General features: G+C 37.9%; 1 protein-coding gene across 2 annotated transcripts in view; it reads right to left on the bottom strand.

Annotated features, from left to right (window-relative positions):
• Positions 1-26,134, bottom strand: part of IARS1 (isoleucyl-tRNA synthetase 1) — a 90,918-nt gene that overhangs the window by 42,330 nt on the left and 22,454 nt on the right. For both annotated transcript variants that reach the window (XM_088134103.1, XM_088134104.1), the window contains exons 7-17: positions 25,419-25,566; positions 22,770-22,857; positions 21,409-21,469; positions 21,095-21,190; positions 16,927-17,049; positions 16,167-16,258; positions 11,962-12,060; positions 5,679-5,805; positions 5,086-5,159; positions 2,047-2,241; positions 344-430 (exon numbers count right to left, since the gene is read on the bottom strand). In XM_088134103.1, coding sequence (XP_087990229.1) covers positions 344-430; positions 2,047-2,241; positions 5,086-5,159; positions 5,679-5,805; positions 11,962-12,060; positions 16,167-16,258; positions 16,927-17,049; positions 21,095-21,190; positions 21,409-21,469; positions 22,770-22,857; positions 25,419-25,566 — 1,190 coding nt within the window. The remainder of the gene's footprint in view (positions 1-343; positions 431-2,046; positions 2,242-5,085; positions 5,160-5,678; positions 5,806-11,961; positions 12,061-16,166; positions 16,259-16,926; positions 17,050-21,094; positions 21,191-21,408; positions 21,470-22,769; positions 22,858-25,418; positions 25,567-26,134) is intronic.

Below are 26,134 nucleotides of genomic sequence, written 5' to 3'. Positions count from 1 at the left end.
TCCATGAGAAATCTGTTCAACATTTGTATGACAAAAGATAGGAAGCATTTACATTTAAAAAGCTTGATAATGTGCTGCAAAATACAGATACAAAATACAACCATAACTTTGGCAATACACATTTAATATTTCAAATCCATGGTTAGGTCTCATTACCAAAGCCTTTTTATTTTACCCACTCTGAAATTATAGTTAAACCTGACTCCCTCCTGAAGGAACCATTACTTTATTCTAAGAAGCCCAATTCATACATATTTTATGACATCAAGGATCACCCACATAAAAACTTTCAACACATGCAGCAGAAATTTAATAAGAAGCAAAATATTAATATTATACTTGCCTGGCAAGAACTAGGCCATTTACAATTACATTTTTGAAAGGAGGCTTTCCAAAGAGGGCTGAAGATAACACCAGCAAAGTATAAAACCTGGGGAAAAAAGTGATACTAGCTGATTCTAGGCTGGTGGTTGCTAAAATAATATACTTTCATTCTTTATATGCTTACAATTTTTAATGAAACCAACCTAATTCCTTCTAGTACATTTGAAAGCATGGAGATATTAAGAATCCAACTCTTTATTGTCCAAAATTATATTCTTCTTACAGAATCTTGGGCAAGTATCAACTGGTATTATCATCTTCCAATTACTGGCTTCCAGTATATATGTGTGTGTGTGGTTGTGTGTGTGTGTGTGTGTATGAAACATTATCATTTTCCAATTACTGGCTTCCAGTATATATGTGTGTGTGTGTGTGTGTGTGTGTGTAATATATATATATATGAGAAACATTTGTTAGTTGAGTTCTCACTATAAATGATATTTAAATATTTATATTTAACTATATTTAAACTACTGTTTCTACCCATCTTGCGGGACTCAGGAAGGCTGCCTTCTCTGCCCAGGGCCTGCCTGCCCTCTGAAATGATATTTACCCAGAGATCCAAGATGGCTTCCATCTTGATGCCACACAGGAAGCTAGTAAAGACCTGGCTATTCTCCTGACTCTGGGGGAAAGTGAGGTTGAGACCCTGCTGGATTTCTTTGGTTATATATTGGTGTGGGGGGCATTCATGATTCTTTTTTGTGTTTTGCATTTTATACTTTTATACTTTTAATTGTAAGCTGCCCATTGGGAGTCAGGCAGCCTATAAATTGTATAAATAAATAAACAATTCCCACCCACCATATTACTGTGAATGAAGTGGGTTGTCCTACTTTTGCTCAGAATAGAAGATGCTTTTTCAAAGAAGCAAATTAGTGGGAAATGCAAGTAGTCCAAGCCATCTAGCCAGGGTGTCAGTGTCACCAGCCAACTTGAGAGGGGTGAGGTTAATTCTTGCTGCTCGCCTGATTAAATTTAACCCTTGTAATAACCTGAGCAGGACATCTCTTTTTTCTTTCATTCCTTGTCTTCTTATCTACCCCCCACCAATCTTCAATTATATTTTCCCCATTTCTCTATCAGTGCAACTAATCACGTTTTCATTTTCTTCTCTGTTCCTGCTTCTGCTGGAAGGAGAAAGGGGGGTATGTACTTTTCTGTTTCCAAGTGCTTCTAAGTATGTTATAGTGTATTTTCAAATGAGACAGGAAGGTTGATAAAACCAGATGTGGAACCAATTCATTTTATATATTATTTTATTTTACAAGCAATTAATATTAATACATAGTTACTAATACAATTAATATTTATTATTTTTGTCCTACCCTTGGCCTTTTTGGAACTGTGATTTCAGGCAGGTATATGTACATATACATAATACAGTTATCCATACATATACAAGTGTGTCACAAAGACACACTGATTGGGGGAAATGTTAAGGATTGCTTTCAGATGGAATTTGCTGGCACTAAAAGCAACGTATAGGATTTTGGTTTGTGTACATTATGTTGTTGTTATCATTCATGCTTCCTTTTGAAAGTGTTGTCTTAGATTCAGGATCTTCCTTTTGGATAAATGCAGTGCTATCTGAAGATCAGAATTCTCAACACACTACTACATTTATAAAATCTTGCATAGAATAAATAATAAAACTATTACCATCCTCTGGTTTGGTCAATGCCTTCAGCTATGAAATCAGCAGGAAAAGCATCTTCAAATTCTCTCTTATTCTCAAATGGATAATGGACTTGGGCATAAGGCATACTCCCACTTTCAAACCAGCAGTCAAACACTTCTGAAACACGATGTAAGACACCTTTGCCACAGCGTGAAGGGATAGTTATGTGATCAACACTAAAGAGAAAAAAAATCCAGTAACAGACACTGAATATTTATTTCAGAAGTAGAAACTAACAAGTGTCCCTAACCTTGGTGAAGTTTCTCTGAAGTTAGAGGCAAAGCAGGGTCAGACCTGGTTAACAGTTCAGTAGAAAACTACCAGGAAATACCAGAGCTATAGACTAAGATTCGGCAACTGAAAAAAATCCCAAAAGCAGGAAATGGCAGACACCATTCGATGGCTCCCATGAAAAGTGGGACATAATCCCCAGGACTCAAGCAAAACTTGAGGATGCCTTTATTAACTCTGTAAATGAGATGGCTGGCAATTCTCTGTTTACTAAAATGCACTTTCGTATTTTCAAAAAAACACACCTAATTAGACAACTCAAGATTATAAGCTTTCACTTTAGCCAAATATGAAGTCTTGAGCTGGATGTTATGGACACCTCAGACTCTGAACCTGGAGAAGAGAACCTAATGGATTTTCAGCCAATAACTGAGGACCAATCAGGCAGGCAGTCACCTGAGGTAGTTACCATGACTGATGAGTTTGGCTTGGCACAGAGGGATACTGACTCTGATAGTATCACTATGAAACTGCAATGCACTCTACATCGGGCCATCACTGAAGATTACTCAGAAACTATAATTGGTCCAGATGTAACTTATAAAGCCCTTCATGGCTTGACACATACAGTAGATATCTCCAGGATCACATTCTCCAGTCAGAATTCTCCTGACCAAGAACATAATCTCAAGAGAAACTGCTGCTGATACTCCAATTCTGAACAGTTTGCGGGGGGCTGTTGTCAGCTGCTGCTGCTGCTTTTCTGCTGCAGCACTGACTTCATGGAACAGCCTCTTCATTGACAGCAGCCTTGCCTCCCCTCCCTGCCAGCCAACATTCAGGAAAAAGCTAAAGATAGAGCTTTCCCATAAGGTTTTTCCCTAGTGTATACATACCATCAGTTCTGGTTGGCTTTATTGTTTCAGTTACCATAGATGTTGTATGGTTCATATTGCAGATGTTTTTTATTGAAAACTGCTGTGAATCAATTCATTGAAATCGGTGTATTTAAGTTTAATAAATAATGGAGAAACAAGGCACACTTTCTCAGAGTCATCCCTAAAGCAAGATGGCTCTTGAAAAGAGCTGAGCAGTGGAGTTTGTGTGACTCCTTAAGAGGAGAAGGCATCAGCTCCTTTAATCCATCAAGGCCAGGGCCTCTTGCAGTAGGAAGACATCTCTAAGGCCTGCTCTTTGTCAGAAACAATTCCCTCATTTCCTGATCTGTATTCTGCTAGCTTCAAGTTCCTAGTTCCTCCTGACTTTCTGGGGTGTGGATTTATCACTAGCTTTCAACCCTTAGACTGCATTCTAGTTCAGCTTCTGAAATTCCAGACTTCCAGGCTTTATCTCCCACAGTAAGTTCACATACTGACTTACTCTCTGCTCTAGTCTGGAGGCAAGAATTCTCTAACATAACTTTTATTGCATGGATGCCTCAGCCTTATTTACAATCTTCAGCCTGAATGTTATCTCTGTTTCCACACTGAACTGATCTACAGCTAAGCTAATAAAGCACTTAGAACCAACACACTAATTCATTCCTGCTTGTGAGCCTTGAACAGGAATGACTGCTGAAAGGTACTATGCTAGTAGTAGCACTTGTTTGAGATGGGCGGCCATAGAAATTGAATGAATGAATGAATGAATGAATGAATGAATGAATGAATGAATGAATGAATGAATGCTAGCTCATTAATACTAAAAATAAACTGTTTTTCACTGAATCATCTCCTTTTAAATTACATGAGAACTGCTCCCCTATGCAATCTTACACAATTCAACTCAATCCAGAATCAGTCTTCCAAGAAAAATTATTACAGTGGTCCACCATCAAGATATTGCTATACAGACTGGAGTGGTTTTTGGCAGAAAAATAGCCAAAGCCCCATACCAACATTCACTTTTAAGTGCAACTCTGTTTCTCTCATTCTACTCATTAGAATTTATTAGAAGGTAGCAGCAGACTTAATGTGAGTGTTGTAGACTGGCAATAACTTGAAGTGTCATAAGCAATTTTTTTCTAAGTTATAGAATCATAGACTGCAAGGGTTTGGAAGGCACTTTACAGATGATCTAGTCTCATCCACTGCCCAATAAAGGAATCCACGACTGCAGCAGCTAATTATTATATCCCAGCTAATATTGACTTGGCCAAACTGTAGGATCTAAAACATGAGCAGGCAATCTTTTTGGGGGGAAAGCCATATTGTCCTCTCTGAACAGTTAGTAACAAGGACTACATAAGAGGAAGGTCTGGTAGCTGAGATCACAGCATACAATTGCTAGTGGAATCTGTAAACTTACTTCCCCCCATCCTCCATTATCAGGATTACCATGGGGGTAGACAAGAGCTGCTTCCTCCTCCCATAATGCAGGGAAAAGCTATGGAAAGGGAAATTAAAGCTTCCATCTCTCCTCCACTGATATTATGACTGTTTTTTTCTCTAGTGATAGCAGCACTCCCAATACCTGGAAGACTGTAATTAGCAGCAAGGAAGCAGTACAATCATAATCTCTGGGCAGGGGGAGAAAGCCTTTAATCCTGTCCCTCTCCCCATGAATTCTTATTCATTGAACAAGAGAGGGCATAAGGAAGATTCTTCTCAAACACTCTCTCCACCAGCACATCCATCATTGCAATGGCAGGAGAAACTGATAAAAGGACGAGCCTGGTTGCCCATATGTGTTCCATAATTAAGGTTGTGGGTTTTTTTAAAATAACAATTCAACATGGACAAGTGATAAGCTGTAATGGAGCTTTACTTGCTTCTACTATAATCACTAACCTTTCTCTGTGGAGATCAGTAATTTTTACTCCCGACAGTTCTTCCAGTTCTGCTACAGACCCAATACAAACCACCTGTCAACATTCAATATATTGCATATTTATTGATTTGTTTTGATAATAAACACTTCTCTAAATTTAAAGTAGAAGCAGTAATTGCAAAATAGGAACTGATGTCATGGGTATAACCAGCATGTTTTAAAAGTGTGTTTAAATATGAAAACAACATTTTTCAAAATCAAATACTGTATCCTTTTAACAACAAGGACTATATTTGACAGTCTGTACTGACAAAGGCTAAGCTCTTACATGCAGAAGGGTCCTATGGCTGTTGAATCTGTTGCAGGTGAGCCTATTCTCAGACAAGGCTCAGAAATTAAGCACCAAAAAAAGCCAGCTATAGGAGGGAGTTTGCTCCTGTGTCGCCAATCTTTATAAAATGGATCCTTCAAGGCCATACAATCTAGGCTAATAAAAAGTCATCTCTGAACACGAGCAAGAAATATAAAGTAGGCTCCTATCAAGTTATTTAGTTCATAAGGATGACACACAGATCATATAAAGTTCATTCTTGTATAGCTTTTTCTTACATACCTCTTCAAAATCATCACTGACCCACAACGGAATGGGTGTTCCCCAATAACGATTTCGTGAAATAGCCCAATCCCGTGCATCTCTCAACCAGTTGCCAAACCGCTTCTCTCTTACGAAATCAGGAACCCTAATTGTTTTAAAAAAGATTCTTTTTTATGCACTGTTATGTATATACTCTTTACCAGGGTTGGCTGATATTTCTCTGCTCATTTAACCATAGTTAACTGTCAGGAGAAATCTTCTCTCCCAGTCCTAATGAAATCTCCTCCAGCATCTTAGCCATGAAGACTTATATTTCTACCAACCTTACTTAACACTGGCCCATCAGGAGCATCATCCCTACCCCAGTGTTTGTGGTATTTCCACATCTTAGCCATCCATTGGGCTGCTCAAGGGTGAACATGACCTTGTTCTGTAACTCACTCAGTGGCCTCGATGCAAGATTCTTAATGCATGCCAGAATGTTTATTTTTCTCTCTCTAATGCCTCAATTTTTTCAATGGTTAATCAAAGATCTTGACTGACCGTAAAGTAATGTTAAATAGTAATGGCTATTCCACAGGAAAGATTTGAAATCTCAAAGGAAATTCTAAGTTAAGGACCTAACAGGGATATTGGGGGGGTGGGGTGGGGGGGTAACATAACAGAAAAAACAAATTGGGCTTCTGCCACCTTCATTAGAGTCACTTTCCCCCTTTTATACTTATTTGTATCTTGGCAAAAGTTCTATATGCTCTTATCTTTAGAATACAATTTTTTTTTTTACTTTACTGAATAATTATGGTCAGTATACTTTATTCTTAACCATAACCAAATAACAAAAACAGATTTAAAAGGGGACTTGTATTTACTACACAAATCTTGCAAGTTGCTTTGCCCTGCAGGGACACATATAAGGAATTTATGTGCATTTCTGGTTTTATGTCCTACCAGGAGATACTTTTAAAAAGCAATTATTTACTCCAGTATATACTGCCATCTAGTTTTACAGTCTTGTTATGCCAATAAAAGAGAATATATGTAGCTCAGGGTTGAACTGTGGAGTCCTTGGGGTTCTCTGAGCTTTGTTGCTTTCTTGCAGACATTTTGTTACACCAACCAACTAAAGCCCTGTAGCACACAAACCAATTAAAGTCCTCCAAAATATCTTAAGTAAATCAAAAGATCCAGTAGCCCAAGAAGAAAAAACAGGAGTCATCTACAACATACAGTGTAAAGACTGTAACAACCACTATGTAGGATAGACAGGCAGAAGGCTAGCAGAGCACATCCATGAACACCAACTAGCAGTCAGAAGACATGATGAAAACCCCTTAATCTCACAACACATGGACAGACTTAACCATAGTTTCAACTGGGAAACTGTCAGCATCTTAGACCAAGCTAAATCCAAAAACACGAGGGAATTCCTGGAAACTTGGTATTCAGACAAGTCAGCCATCAACAGGCACATAAACAACATCTACACACTATTCAAAAGAGACAATTAAAAGGAAACAAAAGACCAGAACACCTCCTCGCCAGCAATCAACTCCCAGATATACAGAGATTAACACTAGGATTAACACCAGACAAACAATCAAGTAGTAACGATACCCTAATCAAGGAACTACCAAGGAAAAAACAACACCCCCACCGACACTGACAGGGCAAGCTACCGTATAAACAGAAAGCAAACCCCACTCCCTTCTAGCACTGAAGATGTTACCTAGCCAGGTAATGAAACGTCTGCAAGAAAACAACCAAGCTCAGAGAACCCCAAGGACTCCACAGTTTTGTTGTGGCTTGTTTGCAAGATGTTCATTTGGGAAAACATAATCATTTCTAAATTATTGGACCATAAAACCTGTCCAGCTCAACTGCACTCAGTTGGTGGGATCCCTATTAACCAACACACTACTCACAACTTGCTTTGGACCAGGGTTTCCCAAACTGTGAGATGGGAAATGAGATGAGTCCAGGGAGGTGTGAAGAATCTTTTAGTTGTACATTGTTACAATAAATCCACTTTTCCCAAAATTCATTGTATTGTTTTCCTTGTTCATTTTTGTTCATTTTGGTGTTTGGATTTTTAGGGAAGGTATGTACTTTAAGATTACACTAAAGGGAGGTGTGTTGGCAAAAAGCTTAGGAACCCCAGCTTGGACAAATCAGAGTTCAGAACTCCAACCCCTCTCAGATAATGGGCACATCTGGGAAGCAGAAAACATATTGTAGCAGGTCTCCAAAACAGGTACCATTGGGGAAGCTTCCCCTTTCACCAAATGATTGTCATGGACAGTGGGGCCAGTGGAAAAACACCCATTAATCAGCAAGTCATCTGATGAGTAAGTGCCCCGTCCCTTTTGGTCCCTCAACTTATGCTTAGCTTCTATTTTCTGGGAAGACAGGAACAATCCCAAGCAAAGGAGCAAGTTGTCACCAGTTGCCATTTTTGTTTTCTAAGAATACCTATCAGCCCACAGGCATTCTTGGAAAGAAAAATATTGGAGACTGACACTTTGCTTTGGAGCATGATTGCTTTACTTAAAAACAAGTATTACAAGCAGCTTTTAAAAATGAGATGGGACAGATATACTGTTGGTTATTTACATATATCTCAGACCCCATGGGTATCACATTGGGAATCTGTCAGCCCTTCAAGGTAGACCAGATCAAGAAACAAGATGCTGCATAGACCTAAAATTACTTTTATTAGAACGGTTATAGTAATGGAACCTTACAAGTCTGAATGCACTTCCCCTCCTCCCTCTTGCATCTTCATGTGAATTAGGGGGTGCCAGTCTTAGGTGTTTTGTAAATTTCTATCTTTGTATGGGCTTAAGCCAAGTTTATCTGTTTGTTGCCTTGGTAACAGATCTTCCCTCTCTCCATCAAGGTCATCCTCTATACTCTCTACAACATCTTAGAATTATAGGCACAGTTGCTCTTATGGATGAGGGAAACAGGTCATAGGTATGTCATTTATAAAATAAATACTGTATTTATTTAAAATATTTGTATGTCACTTCTCCTTTTATACATTCCAAATCGTTTTACTCAGATTGTTTATATTCACAAAAATGGATTTTGATTCTTGCTGTGTGACAATTCTATTTAACTTGACATTTCAGACTAGTTGCATTTTGTTCCTTCAAGTTAGATACAGGTAGTCCCCAGTTTAAGAACGAGTTCCCTTCCCAAGGACTGTCCTTAAGTTGAATTTTTATGTAAGCTGGAACAGTATTATTGTATAATACTGCATAAGTAGTATTGTGTAATGAACTTGAACCACTGTGTATTTAACTTGAATCATTGTGTATTTAACTCAAATTTTGCTACAATAGGCTCTATTCTTAACTATGGGTCATCTGTAACCCAGGCGTTCTTAACCCAGGGACTACTTGTAGTTAATTGGAATCTTGATTTCAGTTAGTAAATTCCTAAACATAATGTAGGGTGAAAACTAATATTTAAAAAAGAAATTTTATGGTGTTGCAGTAGCCTATTACTAGAACTTTCATTTGCTTATTCATTTTTAAATGATCAGCAGGATTGTTTGTCACAGTTTAAGATCAGCTATTCCTAGATCTTAAAATATGTCAGTTCAAAAATACATTAGTATTAAGTTATTTCATTAAAAACTCATTAGCAATTCAATTATGTTATAAAATGTATCAAATTACATTAAATCTAGTTCATCAGAGAAAACACCTATAAGGAATAAAAAGGATTCCTAAGAGACATTACATTCTAACAATCAGCAATTATTCTGTAGGCAGTGCAAGCATCACGATAAATTCCAAAGGCTGACAGAATCTGGAAGGCATTTGCTCCTCCGGAATTTTTATATTTAGAACACTGCAAATTCCTCAAGAGCCTTGACTGAATTATCAGGCAGTGGCCTTGTACTTTTACATGGTACCAAAGTGGATAAAACTGTAGACATGTTGAGCATCCTCAACAATTTTGATGACATTTAGTCCAAGTCTCAATATATACACATCCAAAATGAATGTGTAAACATAAAACACATCAGAAAATAGCATATTAGACTGTCAAAATTTGTCTTTGACCCCAAATCATAACCATATACATGTAAACTTTATGTGTAAATATATCTCATAAAAATATTAGATGCCAGTTAATTAAGGCCTTGATTACTTGCAGAAATATCATTTGCTATCACAGAATAGTTTTAAACCTTAAAGCATGGTATAGATGCCAATTAACGTACAAGATAAATAATTTAGTACTATTATTTTTCCTGTTAGCATATTATCACTACAGTAATAAGTATAAAAGGCTTTACTTTCTATAGACTCTTTAGAAATCTCAGTCATTCCTCTGCTTACCATAAGCCAGTGAGTAGCCCTGGCAGCAATTGTGGAATCTGACACAAAAGACCTTTTTAAATTTAGCTCAATAAAATATTTCTATCATTACAAGATACTACCCTCATCAACAGATAAACCTGTAGATTAAAAAAAAAAAAAACAACTCTTCTTCCCTGACATCATGAAGCATTAAGAAGAAGAAAAAAAAGATCCCCTTGCATTAGTTGCCTTTCCAGACCCAAAGCAAGCATTATGCTATAAGGGTTGAACAGCAAGGTATCAGTGAACAAGCTCTGTTCAGTAAGACTATTTCATATATTTATTTCTCACATTCTTGATAACTAGTACGTGCCTTTGTTTTCATTGTATTATGAATGTCAAAACAAGGAAAGATTACTTTTACAAAGACTGCCAAAAGGCATCCTACTGGACTTTCCCAGGTCAAGAATTCAACTGGACAAAATTCAGAGAAGACAAGGATCAAGTTCACTTGGCAATATACACATGCCATATTCCCATGCCACTGCCTGGCATGTAAAAAAACAGTGAAAGGCAGCAATTTTATACAGTTCCACAGGATGCAAGAGGTGAAAGTATAAACATTTTGGAGAAAAAAAGTTCCTATCAACTTAATGCAGGAATACTGGTTAGTTGTGTGCAAAATTCCTAATTCCAGACTCAGAATGTTCCAACATTCCCTAGAACATTTTATTTTTCTCCCACATTGTTCCAATTTGGCCTTTTCGGGGGTGGTTCCTTATTTTCCAGAACATGAATCTTCCAGTACAGGAAGTGGTTTGCAGTGTTCCAGATGTAATCTGGTCCTGAACCTCATTCTGAATCCTTCTCTAATCAAGACTGATTTCAGACATGTCAAATGCCTATGTACCTTTGGGAATATCTGTAACATCCTAGAACTATTCAAGCATTCACTAGAATATGAACTGCCTAACTAATATTCTTAGAAGCACTTTTGAGCCCATCATATTCAGCATAAGAAGTTCTGCAGCAAAGCAATCTGCTTCAACAAAAAGTTAGAGCAACAAAGAGTAGAAGTTGTGTGAACATCAAAATTTGCTGCAAAGAGCACAGCAGTATTAAACTCCAAATGGAAAGGATATGATGCAGCAGGAATTCCTATCACTGATGCCCAAAGAAACATAAGAAAAAAGTCTGTCCCATGTTTGCTTAACCAATTGCTGCTTTAACTCAGAAGTACTAGATCAGTAATGGGCAATTTTATCAAGATTTCTTGTTACTCCAACTGGAAGGTGATATTACAGAACTGGGTGGAGCTAAATATGTCCAGTCTCTTTCTAGTCTCCCCACAATCTCTCACAGGAACCATCTTTGAAGAGCAGCAGGTTGGCCTTTATGTGCTAAACTTTACCTATTGATTAATGCATCTCTTTCCCTTCCTCAGAATCAGTTTTGTCATACCTGAATATTTTTTAAAAATAAATCATGCAAGTTGATAGATTAACTCTGTACAGATACAGAAAAACATTATTTCTAATCTAAATGGGAAAGTTAAAATGACAGAGACAAGACAGAGAACCAGTGCCAAAATGCAGCTCTTAAACCCTTTTAAAATTATGGAATTCTTGCTAAAGAACAATTAAATGCACACTCAGGAGAATATGGGGGTGGGAGAAAGCAATGAGCACCACTGTCAACACAGAACTATCTTCAAAGCATAAAAGAGTGAAGCACGATGAAACACCAGCACCTTCTGTTATAGATTTTTATGGCTAAAAGCACATTATACTAATTAACACATAAAAATAAGATGAAAAGGAGATAAAACACGAGCTAAAGACCAAAGGATGACATCTGATTTTGTGAGTTTACCATATGAAGCATTGTCAATGCATCTTTAAAAAGGCATCTGAAGGCAACCAGAGTTAAGAGTTAACTAGATATTTATGCAATTCATTGTTAAACAAAAGAGAGAGAGATTACAGTACCAGTAACACTGAGAATTGTTTTCCAACAACTTGTCCACCATGTGCTCCACACGAACAAACCAACTTGGAACTGCTTTGTATATCAGAGGAGTATCTGACCTGAAAGAAATTGAATAGAGAGAACAAAGTATCTCTTCAAAGTTATCCTGCAAAGTTTGAATGACCATCTTTGGTTTCCATCTACAAGTTAATGGATGGACTCCAAGTGATTTTAAGTGGAATGTTACTGTATCTCTTGCAGCCAAATCTAACTAAATTGCTTATATATTTAGCACATGATCAGATGCTCTTTTAGCTTTATCTATGAGTTAGATTCATTATACCAAACTTAGAAACATCACTCATGTGTTGTTTGTATCTTGCAGACAAATGTATTTAGCTACAGCTGACTTGATTAAAACACATAAACAAACAGAGCACATGTTCTCCACATCTTCCTGTCTTGCTCATTACTGCCCATCTTCAGTCTCATTCACATTACTACATGTTATTACAACATGGGCATGAATGACAAAAAGCTCTTAAGTTGTCTCTTGTGTCATGAATAATTCTGAACCTTTTGTTTGTTGACTAATGAAACTGGCATACTAGAGGCAGAAGCAGTAAACCTTGCAGGCAAAAGAATGAGACTTGCAGAGAAAAAAAAAATATGAATAAAGAAGCTAAGTCTGGAATGAGTTAGAGGTACCCATATTCTTTCCTATCATTCTGATTCATTTCCTCATTAGTGAAAGTTTTAGTTTTGCATTCTATCCTATCAGCAAAGAATGTTCAAACCTCCCCCATAACAGCATAGACTCTGCAGTCATTTTAATCACCATTTTGTGTCTGCCTAGCGGATAATAGAAAGGGCCAGTGCTGGGGAGAGGAAATGGTAAACAAGCAGAAAATTGACATATTGACACTTCAGGCAGTCAGACCATTCCCCTCTGTTAGCAGTCCAAGAATTGAGGGCAAGCAGTCCCCCTTGGATCTCAGTCTGTGGCACACAGTGGCAATGGTGACACAGATTCACCAGCAGTGCCCACCACCTCCAAGGCAAGCATTTATTTATTTAGCATATTTGTATCGACGCCCATCCATCAAAGGCATTCTGGGCAGTGAACAGATAAAAATAGAACAAAATTATAACCTGTTACATAAAAAATACCAAATACCCTAAAAATATACTTAAATATCTCACTAGCAACATAACAGATATACCTGCACCCACATCAGAACGCCATCAGCACCCTGGCCCCAGTGCCTGGGGAAAAGCCCAGGTCTTCACGGTCTTTGGGAAGGCCAGCAGGGTTGGGGCTATCCATATCTCAGGGGGAAGGCTGTTCCACAGAATAGGTGCCATGATACAGAAGGCACACTTCCTAGGACCCACCAGGTAATACAACTTCCCTGATGGGATCTGCAACATGCCCACTCTGCCTGATCTGGTAGAACAGGCAGACACTATCAGGGAAAGACAGTCCCATAAGTAATCTGTTCCCATGCCATGTGGAGCCACTGAAGTGCACCCGTGACAACCAGCACTGTGAAGTGCACCCAGAACCCTACTGGAAGCCAATACAACTCACAGAATGCCCAATAATGCACATGCCACTGCATTCTGGACAGCTGAAGCTTCCAAATGCTCTTCAAGGACAGCCCCACATAGAATGGGTGGAAACAGTACCTCTATCTAGGCAAAACTAGCTCACAAGATGTAATTATACAAATGCTCTCCTGGCCACAGCTGTTGTGAACAGGAACCACATATCCAGGAGAACCCCCAAATTGCACACCAACTCTCCCTGGGGGAGTGTTACCCCATTCAGAGTCAATGATGGGAGATCATTGGGGGGCGACATTAAAACCCACAGCTAAACAGCATTGTCAGGATTGAGTCAAAGCCTGTTCTTCCCCATCCAGACCCATAGAGTCTGGGGAAAGACCCCCAGACACTGGGGAAAAATGCCTCAACAGCATCACTTGGGCAGCCAGGACTGAGATGTATGCTGATGGTACTTGACCCCATGCCAACAGATGACCTCACCCAGAAATTTCATGTCAATGTTAAATAGGAGGCCTGAGGGCAGCAACATTACATTAAAGGTTTGTGTGTATGCACGCAAGTGATGGAATTGCAAAAGTACCAGCCTGTTAATTTGGTTAGTCTGTTGGTATATTTGTGCAGTTCATGTGTACTCTGCATGGTCTTGTTTCCTTTTGATGCTGAGATTCAGGAAACCATGTGGTGCTTGGGTAACCTTCAGAGGCACAGAGTACCTCATGCACACCTAAACTGACCAAGCCATCATTAATACAGTAAGTACTGTGACAACGGTGGTGTTTAACTTTGGCATCATTGTTCATCTTTTTTCATTATGTACATTGTGCTCTTCTGTTTGTGGAGGAATCAGAGTAAATTTAAAAATGCAAAAGACTATACTGGTTGTCCTGCTGAGCTTGGTCGGTGCACTGTTGTAGTCTATGGTACATTGTGCTACACAGGCATGTTGGACCTTGTTGGTTTTTGACCTTGTTCTATTTGCTGCAGTTTTCTTTAGCAATGCAAGTAGAAACAGAAGAGTTGTTTTGATCAGCAAGAGAGCATGCATGACTCATGACTGAGTTTTGCTCGGTATGCCACTGAGTATTGAGGATGTACATGCAATTTACATTTAGAACATAAATGCTGGGAGCCATGAAGGAAAAGATTTTTTTTTATTTTTGCAGGAGGACCTCTTCTCTCTTAGGCAGAGCAGCTTTTTTTTTTTTTTTTTTAATTCTACCAGGAGGAAGAAATTGCAATTCTTTTTTTGGCTGCCAACCAGGATAAAATGAAATATCTTTAAATACTATGATGGAGGGAGACAGCATATTCCTGACTCTCTGCAAGGTTAAGTTTAAAGCATAGAGAACATAGATTTAGAAGAGGAAGTTTCTTTTATTTTTACCATTTACCATTTATTAAAGTTACCCTTTAATGGACTGGAATTAATGTAATATTTTCTGCCAAGAAGCCCTCATGCCCTGGAGAAGGTAACTGACTGAAAAGGTTGCCTCTTGTGTTAGAGATCAGAAACACAGAGCCAGCCTATCTGTCCTCCCCTCACATTCCTTTCATCAGCATATCTATATCTCCCTGGTTGCTGTAGTGCAAGAACAACAGTTAACACTACCAGATTTGGGCTGCAAAAATCTTGATTTCCTTCTTTTTGTATCTGTGTGTTTAGTTTGCAGGTGGTGATGGTGTCTCTGCTCTATTCACCTGGATCTCATTATAATCTTTTTATGCCACTAAATTCAGAAAGTTTAGATACATATTTTGAAAGCTGAAACAAGGTGAGAACCCAACAGTATACATAATCTTTAGACCTAGAGCAGCTTTATTTTTTTTAAAGGATCTAACATTAAATGTATAAAGTTATAAAAAGACCTACATAACTGTATGTTTGGATGATGTTCTTTGAATACAATTTACATGATCTCTGGTTTATTCAATGGTCCCCCATCTCCAGCTGCTAAAATCAATTGGCTGTAAAACTCCAGATGACCATTAAATGGCTGGAAAGTATTAATTTTTTTTACCTCTGCTGCTGTCCTGTGATTATCCAGATTTTTGCAGCCAAGGTTCTGTTTCCCATGGGAAATGAGAATTCCAAAACCATTTCATGTTTTGTTTCAGCTGAACCAAGAAGAGACAAATCATTCCAGGTTTTCCTCTGTCTAGATTATGGCTGGCCCTGAATAGGTTGACATTTCTGAAATGCAATATTTTGCTTCCAGTCTGAGATAAAACTGAAGAGAGCCAGTTTGGTGTAGTGGTTAAGGCATCAGGCTGGAAACCTGGAGACCATGAGTTCTAGTCCCACCTTAGGCACAAAGCCAGCTGGGTGACCTTGGGCAAGGCACTCTTTCTCAGCCCTGGGGAGCAAGCAATGGCAAACCATTTCTGAAAAACCTTGCCAAGAAAATGGCAGGGACTTGTCCAGGGAGTCACCAGGAGTCAATACAACTCAAAGGCACAAAAAGACAGACAGACAGACAGACAAAACACACTTTCCATTTCATGCACACCAATAACAGTATTCTACTTTCAGATATGCATAGGTATTTGAATACAAATTATTTTTAACTTCTGAATAAGAATAAAGGATAACTTTTTCAAAACTGTGTGATTAGGCAGGAAGCCCATTTTAAACTAATGTTGAATTAAAACTTCTTACCTCCAGCAGAAAGGATAGCTGTGCTTGAAAGTGCTGATATGGACCAATCTTCCTTGTTCTTTTAGAGCTTTGATTATATTTTTATCAGCATCCTAACAAAGCAAGTTATGTTAAGGTAACATTAAGCCAAAGTATTTTAGAGAGAAAAAGCAGTTTGTAAACTGATAGCTATTTCTACTATAATACACAATGTATCTGGGACTTACTGAAAAGCAGTACTATGTAAAAAACAAAATTCTGAAAACAGATGCTTTACAGCTATGATTCAAGTTCTTGAAGGCAGGTAAACTGAACTATACCTCATTCAACTATTTCCTCAAACAGTGCTTGAGTTCACACATCATGCTACATGTTTTAGGTTAAATAAAGTCAATAACATCATCATGAATGAATTTAAACACCCACTAGGCCAAAAACAAACGTTATGTGCAAATTCGGTGAATGTAAAGAGTCATTTATGAAGCTATTATTGCATAGCAGATGGATCTGGTAGCTTGTCTCAAGAGCAGGAGACTGCCTTTCATCTGTACTGGAACTAGGAAATGAATCCAAAATATGAAAACACAGAATATAGCACAGATGATTATAATAACAACTGGAAAAAATGGACAGTGATTTTTCTACCATTCTCACAAGTGACGCTAAGGATTAAAATTGGGGGTGGGGGGAGAGACAGAAGGAGGGAAGGTTGAGACAGCTACATGTTCAGTTCCAGAATACTCTTTCAAGCAGAATTCCAAGCTTGTTCAGGACAACTAACCTTGACGTACTGTCCAGCAAAGTCTGTCACTTCTGTTGTGAAACAGCCTGAAGCATCAACAGGACAAACTGGCACTGAATCCTTCTGAATAATATTAAAATCCATGCAGACTCTGTAATCATCCTATAAGAGTAAAGAAACACAAAATAACTTGAGACTCTTGTCTTTTGGTTTTTGAGGTAGACTTTTGTACTTCAGGGTGCTAACTAAATTCTCCAATACTATCATGAGAAGTATTTTCTTCACATTGCAGAACTAAAAGGTATTTTGCAAAAGTTTTCTATATATTATTTAATCATACTGAGAACTGATTCAACATGCACATTCACCACTTTCAGGTGCACTTGGATGTGCCAGTAAGTTATCAACACAAATAAAGTTTCCATTCCTGTACCCTACCATAAAAGAAAAGCACTTCCATTCAAGGTTATATTGTTATGAATCAAATACTAACTGGGTTTATCTTCACAGTGCAATTTACACTTTATTTAATCAAGTTTTTTTGACAGAGCCACAACTGGTTGAACATAATACACTGAGACATTTTATGATTTGCTTGGGTTTAGCTTACTATGTAAAAACATCATAGTTATCCAAAGAATGTATAGAGTGGTCCTGAGATTTTCATGATGTTCAACTTCCTAAATTCTGGAATGGGTTAATAACAACAAGGCTGAGCTGGGTTCCTAGCACTAATTAAGGAGCAGGGCTTTTTTTGTTGCTCAGTGGTAAAACTAGATAAATTAACATTTTTTTAAGACAGCTTTCTATGTGCCAAGAGAACAAGAAACATCCTTTCTAGATGTCCCATGCATTTTGCCCTTCTTGGCATGCATATGTAAAGCACAGAGTATAGCATCTGACCATTATATTTGAAAATACACATCAGGACAACAGCCATTTCTACACAATTCTGTGCAAATGCCATTCCATCAAAAATCCACCCGACATCTGTAGCAGGTAGTACAAAACTGATTGACTGATTATATGTCTTCAAGTAGGTGTTGATTCTTAGCAACCACATACATTTTCTGATGATCTGTCTCTAACATGGCCCTTCAGATATTCCAACTGTGCACCCATTGCCACTGCAACCGAGTCCATCCACCTTGCTGCTGGTTGTCCTCTTCTTCTCTTTCCTTCCACCTTTCCCAGCATTACAGCCTTCTTTAGAGAGCTAGGTTTTTGCATGTGTCTGAAGTAGGATAATTTGAATCTGGTCATTTGTGCCTGAAGTGAGAACTCTGGATTGATTTGTTCAATGAGCCATTTGTTTTCTTGGTTGTCCATAGTATTCTCAAGAGCTTTCTCCAAAACCAAATTTCAAAAGTGTCAATACTGTTTCTATCCTGCTTATTCAATGTCTAACGTTTGCTTCTTCCCTGTTGTTACAGGGGATACCACTGCCTGTACTATTCTGATGTGGGTAGGTATAGCCACATCACAGCATTTGAGTATCTTTTCCAAGGCCTTCATGGCTACTGTACCAAATGCTAGTCTGCAGTGTATTTCTTGACTGCTTATTCTTTTACTGTTGATGGTCGACCCTAAAAAGCAGAAACTATCTACCACTTCAGTATCTTCATTGTCAATTCCAAGGCTGGTTGTTGTATCTGTTGTCATTAGTTTAGTCTTCTTTATATTACATTTCTTCACTGTACTCCATGACCTTTATTACTAGAGCTTACAGATCCTTTGCATTTTTGGCTGTCAGAGCAATGTCATCAGCATAGCACAGATTACTGTTGTTTCTTCCTCCAATTTTAAAACCATGCTCATCTTTTTCCATCAATCATTTTATATTTCTATCCATACTGTTTTACCAAAAGTACAGGAGTGGTTTACCATTGCCTTCTCCCATGCAGTAAGAATGGATGCTTTTGCCATTGTCACTAAAGTATCATCCACCTCCAGCATTTTTCTATATCACTGCTGCCCAATATAGGTGCCTGCTTGCTTTAGCTGGGCAGCTAGTATAACTTCACACCTTGGGTGAACCTGCTGGGAATACATACTCTTGGCATCCATTCCTAGTGTTCTTCACTCATCCGTCCCAGGAGCACCCTCCCACCATGATGAGGCACACACAGCAGGGCTTGGGAAGAGTACAAAATAGACACATTTATTTCTGAATTTAGGAGATCAGTCCAAATGCAAGTGGTTCTCTGTTGATAAAACTCTTGTCATAATATGATCCACCCTCTTATTTTACACAACCCATTGCTGGATGTCTTCTTGTAATCAACAGGGAATTGATCCTGAGTCACCCACAATGAAAGTCCCAACCACAATCATTCTCAAAGGAGGCTGAGTCTCAATGAGATACAGTCAGGTCCAGAAATATTGGGACATTGACACAATTCTAACATCTTTGGCTCTATACACCACCACAATGGATTTGGAATGAAACAAACACAATGTGCCTTAACTGCAGACTGTCAGCTTTAATTTGAGGGTATGTACATCCAACTCAGGTGAACGGTGTAGGAATTACAACAGTTTGCATATGTGCCTCCCACTTGTTAAGGGACCAAAAGTAATGGGACAATTGGCTTCTCAGCTGTTCCATGGCCAGGCGTATGATATTCCCTCAGTACCCCAATTACAATGTGCAGATAAAAGGCCCAGAGTTCATTTCAAGTGTGCTATTTGCATTTGGAATCTGTTGCTGTCAACCCTCAAGATGAGATCCAAAGAGCTGTCATTATCAGTGAAGCAAGCCATCATTAGGCTGAAGAAACAAAACAAACCCATCAGAGAGATAGCAAGAACATTAGGCGTGGCCAAAACAACTGTTTGGAACATTCTCAAAAAGAAGGAACGCACCAGTGAGCTCAGCAACACCAAAAGACCCGGGAGACAATGGAAAACAACTGTGGTGGATGGCCGAAGAATCCTTTCCCTGGTGAAGAAAACACCCTTCACAACAGTTGGCCAGATCAAGAACACTCTCCAGGAGGTAGGTGTATGTGTGTCAAAGTCAACAATCAAAAGAAGACTTCACCAGAGTGAATACAGAGGGTTCACCACAAGATGTAAACCATTGGTGAGCCTCAAAAACAGGAAGGCCAGATTAGAGTTTGCCAAACGACATCTAAAAAAGCCTTCACAGTTCTGGAGCAACATCCTATGGACAGATGAGACCAAGATCAACTTGTACCAGAGTGATGGGAAGAGAAGAGTATGGAGAAGGAAAGGAACTGCTCATGATCCTAAGCATACCACCTCATCAGTGAAGCATGGTGGTGGTAGTGTCATGGCGTGGGCATGTATGGCTGCCAATGGAACTGGTTCTCTTGTTTTTATTGATGATGTGACTGCTGACAAAAGCAGCAGGATGAATTCTGCAGTGTTTCGGGCAATATTATCTGCTCACATTCAGCCAAATGCTGCAGAACTCATTGGACGCCGCTTCACAGTACAGATGGACAGTGACCCAAAGCATACTGCAAAAGCAACCAAAGAGTTTTTGAAGGGACAGAAGTGGAATGTTATGCAATGGCCAAGTCAATCACCTGACCTGAATCCCATTGAGCATGCATTTCACTTGCTGAAGACAAAACTGAAGGGAAAATGCCCCAAGAACAAGCAGGAACTGAAGACAGTTGCAGTAGAGGCCTGGCAGAGCATCACCAGGGATGAAACCCAGCGTCTGGTGATGTCTATGCGTTCCAGGCTTCAGGCTGTGATTGACTGCAACGGATTTGCAACCAAGTATTAAAAAGGGAAAGTTTGATGTATGATTATTATTCTGTCCCATTACTTTTGGTCCCTTAACAAGTGGGAGGCACATATGCAAACTCTTGTAATTCCTACACCGTTCACCTGAGTTGGATGTACATACCCTCAAATTAAAGCTGACAGTCTGCAGTTAAAGCACATTGTGTTTGTTTCATTCCAAATCCATTGTGGTGGTGTATAGAGCCAAAGATGTTAGAATTGTGTCGATGTCCCAATATTTCTGGACCTGACTGTATAAGCATGTATCTTTTGTCCTTTTCTTTTAGCTAAGATAAATATGGACTCTTTTTCTACAGTATAAGTACCAGATAGAACAGAGTCAGACAGAAAATGTAAGAAATTAGTAGTTCAAAAAGAGATCCTGAATCTCAATAAAGAAGTACCAGAATGAGAGCTACAATAAAGTCATCAGCGGTTCTAAACTTACAGCACCAAAGTAAGGAGCTTGATGTACAACCCCTGTACCTTCTTCTTCCTTCACATAGCTGTCAGTCACTACAGAAAAGGCACCGTTTTCTCTGCACTGGAAGAAAAATACAGGAGTTTTCAAAATATAGAAAAGAACATTAAGAAAAGATATGAAAACATCATAGAATATTAAGATCCTGATTTCTCCATTGCTCCCTCCCTTGCTGCCAAATGCAAAATGTAGTTCTAGGTTTTTTTTCCAATATGGACACTTTTTAGATATTTAGCTATGAGACTGGAAATAGCAAATGATTAACCATTAAAGTATTTTACCTTAATAAAATAATTGAAAAGAGGCTTGTATTTCTTCCCTTTTAGTGTAACACCAGTAAACCTGAAATACAGTTTCTCAGATTAGTTATAGTTTATAACTTTTAATTCTTTGCAATATTTATGAATGCTTTTCTGCCAAAAGAGAACACCAAAACCAGCAGACAATAAAAATTACAATAAAATAAACATTTATATATGTATACATACATATATATCTTGATAGATACAATTAAATTCAATAAAATTAAAGCCTAATCACTGAAGCAACAGGACACAAAATACTTATCAATTCATAAAATTTACTGAAAGCTCATGGAAAAATTAAACTATATAGTTTCTTACTTAAAATATATGTATCATAAATTTATAATATAAATTTATTTATTATAAATTTAGCTTAAATAATTATGTATTTAAACTAAAATAACTGCTCTTTAGCTCAGATTTAGATATTTGTGAAATCCAAACAATTACATATGAACTGAGCACTTGTAGCAGACGACTTGAGGAGGCTATTTTTGATGCATAGGTCCTTTTATTCTTTTAAGCCCTCCTTTGTTTGTTTTTAAATTAGAACATATCCTAGTTTTGTCTTGTAAATGTCAGAGAAAACTGCATCAAGAAGAGCAAAGGAACAGCATGAGTAAGATCCATACTGTAAGAAACTATCCCACAAAGTTGGTAGTTAACAGCTTGATAAACAATTATAATGGCTGCAAAATATTATTATTTGGTCTGATGTATATGTATACTCAATAGCTTTAACATAACTGGGAAGGAAAAGCAAAATAGTGCATCTTTCATTCTTTACAAGCAGGGGAGCTTCACTTTGGTTTAATGGATAGTACCTCAGACTCCTTCATTAAAAAAAAAAAATGCTCCAAAGACAAGAAGACAGATCCACAAGAGAATTATTGAAGATAGAATGAAAGCTGTAGATCCCTTCTGCCCTATTCAACAGCATCTGATGGGGGGGGGGGGAGGAGAGAAGGTGGTTCAGAATGACAAAAACAGTGTCACAGCACTGCAATTTGATCCACATGTACAAGGGTCAGGATTTGACGAAAGCAGCAACTTTAACTGCTGCAGCAGACACTACAGTCCCTATTCTGTTTTCAAACTTTATCATGATTGACAGCAGCTGCATAAAGTGAATGCTTTGCTACAGATGAAACTTTCAAGTTAGTGCAATCCTCAGTCCTGAATACCAAACCCTTTGAGAGAATGCAGTACATACAAGTACTTTCATACATCATACCACAGACTAGGTAAATCATTACTTTTTGCTTTCCTTGCCTTTTCCATAGCAATTATTTCTAAATTACAGGATTTTAAAAGCACGCAATAATCCATTGACTTGCCTGTCAAGTACTTCATATTCACTTTCAGATTTGTAGAGGGATGCTAATCTAGCTTCCATCAATATGAAAATTTTTCCAGTATTCTGGTCTGAAAAAAAAATCATGTTAATATTCAGTTTCTGCGCTAGAACAGAAATAAATATAAATATGCAAAGTTAATCTTAATGGGAATACTATTAAATCTCAGATTGACAATACAAATTGAAGTGTAAATACAGACACTAGGGCTATGTTCATATTTAACTTTAAGCAAGGATTTATCTTCATTCTATTTCAGGTATGGCTAAAAAAATATAAGCTAATCATGCTCATTCAGACAACTCCTAGTTTGTTTTGCTTTATTTTTAGCTACCCTTGTCCTTCACTTCTGTGAACTAAGAAGATGGTTGGGAGGAGGACAAAAGCAAAGCAGAAATAAGCCAAGATATTTCAATACGTCATGGTTAAAATGAGTCAATAAATAAATAAAACACCTTCAAACTATGTTTTCAAATTTGGATTTCTTGCCAAAAAGTAGCCCATGCTTTGGTATACATTTGCATAATTATTGTCAACACAGCCAATTTTGGTAAAGAAATGCTACTGTGATTGAGTATGATATTAAAAGCTGTGATTGATTTATTGGCTATTCCTTAATCAAAAACCATGATTTAGGGCAGGTATACAAACCAGCCATGACCTCTGACTTGATGAACCATAACAATGGCTTTCTCTGCATGCCTGCAGTACATGAGGTTTTGGTTGGTGGCTCTTGTCCTATAGACTCTTACTGACCAGGGTTCTTGTTCTCATTAACCAGGGTTGAGCCTTTGTTGGTTCCTTCTTTCACAGAGCTTCTGGACAGAATTTAAGGCAGAGCAGCACTCAGAATTTTCAGAGCAGTTCACTGAAATCACTGAGCACGTATTTATCAGCAAAACTGTTCCCTCTAAACCAGTGTTTTTCAAACTTGGCAACTTTAAGACGTGTAGACTTCAACTCCCAGAATTCCCCAGCCAGCATGTTTGAAAAACACTGCTTTAAACAAACTGAAAATACGTTAACACTTCTAAGGAATGCTTGATGTAGGATGAATAAAGAGCTGCCAGCTGGGAAGGCAAGATTATTGGTGGATAGAAGCAGCAAGCAAGTAAAAGTAGGACAAGAGAATATCAGATGCCATCTCAGGAAAGCAAAGATAATTTTAACAGCTGATCTGAGGATCTAGCACTGAGTAATTTTTTAATAATTCCTTGAGACTGGCTTACTGTATTCTAAGTTTAGTTTCCTTTGAGTCAAGCTCAATTCATATAGGCACTTACTGGCAACAGTACAGAAGTGATCTGCTAAGTTTCCTCTGAAATATTTTTAGACATCCCATTCTGTTCTGCTGATGGTCTCTCATCCAAATATTAACCAGATTAGACTCTGCTTAGTTTTCAAGATCACCCAAGGTTGACTAGGTGCTTCTATCTACAGAAATCAGTGGCACTTCCCCCAAGGATAAAAGAACAGGAGAGTGGCGTTAAGCTTAGTCAACCTGAGAGTTCACGAAGTGAAATGCTTTCAATGGATCTTAATTTCTATAAAACAAATGTTGGTCCTCAAATTTCTGGCACTTCTTCTCTTTTTTGCAATTCAAAAGTTTGTGTCATCATCACTCATATGTCTAGACTCCACAGTTCAATGCATTCTAAACCTGATTATGGGAGGTTTAGTCTATTCTGCTTATTCCTGATCCATAATTTCCAAGCAGTTGCCTGGCCCCTAAAAATGAATTGCAGTATTTAGCAAAGGAAAATGTTGGGCTCAAGTTAAGTATCACCTGTTCACTATTTTGCTCACAGCATTAGTGGACAAAAGACAACTATACTTGACAAGAGGTCAAAGTTGTTTGCTCCCTACAAGTAGTCAGGCTTGTATCATTACAATGCCATCTGAATCATCATGAATAGGTTAATCAGAAGGCATGGAAGGAAACCACTTTATATAACCATTGTTATCTCTCAATTTTCTACCTTCCTTAAGGTTTATTATGGCACCAGCTAGAATTTCCTGGGAGAAAGGGTGTTAAATGAAGGTGATAGAACAAATATATAAAGTCAGTCAGCTTTGAAGTTAGCCACTTGTTCATATGCCTATAAACAGCCTTTCCTCCTGCCAGACAGTAAACCCATTCATTCATGGAATTTAGCCATTCATGAAAGAAGGGATGAAAAACATTTTAAAATCAGGAGATTTAAATAGCAATACTATCAGAAATATTCCAGTGCTGTTCCAATCATTCCAGAGATGTTCCAAGCTCAAAACAACCATATTTCAAGCTTGAAACACCTGTCTCAAATTAGAAACAGGGCTGTTTCCAGTTTGAAAAACTTCCAGAATGGTCAGCACACCATCTGAACGCTTCTGGTAAGGTTGGAACAGTACATTTCAAACTTGAAACAACTCTATTCTGGGTTTCAAATGCAAGATATTTCAAAGTTCTGCACCTCTATAATAAAATGATTGGATTGTTTAACTACTGTCCTTAATATCTAGAATCCTATATCCTCTAACTTGATGATCAAGATCCAATGAACTAAGTAGGATATTTTTCCAAATAAAGACACAGTTTGTATTTATTAGAAGAACACATTAACTGTATGCTATCTCATGTTTTACACTTGCCTTTCACCTTCACATACTGCAAATCTGGATTAACACAGAGGGCCAAGTTGCTAGGCAGAGTCCACGGAGTTGTTGTCCAAGCAACAAGAGATATACTTTCATCATCTTCCAATGGGAAGGTAACAATGACTGAGGGATCTTGAACATCCTTCAATATAAAAATGTGGAAAAGGTGAAGTTAAACAGAAAAAAAAAAAAACTTATTTTACACTTCAGAAAATAATTAAGAAAAAGGTATTGTTATAATCAATATTTGCATTATTTATGACTATTCATAACTCATATCAAAGCAAACAAATATTTTAAAAGTGTGTTAAACTGATGGATGGTCCCATGGTAAAATAAAAAAAACTTCCATGTTAATTATGCAAATTGAGAGAGGATTTTCAAATTGGAAGCAAAAAAATAATGTAACCTACAGCCACAGAAGTCTGCACTGATTTAAATCTTATCCACAACAAAAAACTAAAACACCCAAGAAATCTATGGAATAACCAACGTGTAGTTTCAAAATCAGTGACTATTCCTATGTATCTAAAATAGATTTTGCAAGTAATTACTGTGTGTAGTCTTGAATCCAAAGATTGATCCACTGTTGTTCAAATAGCCATGTAAATTCTTCCTTCTATTGTAGGATTCCTAGCAATTAGAGTTGGGATTTGGAAAATGTTCTCTGAAATCCTGAAATGTCACTGAGAGCATAAAACCCAAAAACC

This window comes from Python bivittatus, unplaced genomic scaffold (genome assembly GCF_059951505.1).
Source record: "Python bivittatus isolate LINGU-HERP-01145 unplaced genomic scaffold, Pbiv_v1 ctg000080_np1212, whole genome shotgun sequence".
NCBI lineage: Eukaryota > Metazoa > Chordata > Lepidosauria > Squamata > Pythonidae > Python > Python bivittatus.
This window is presented reverse-complemented; position numbering and strand designations above follow the sequence as displayed.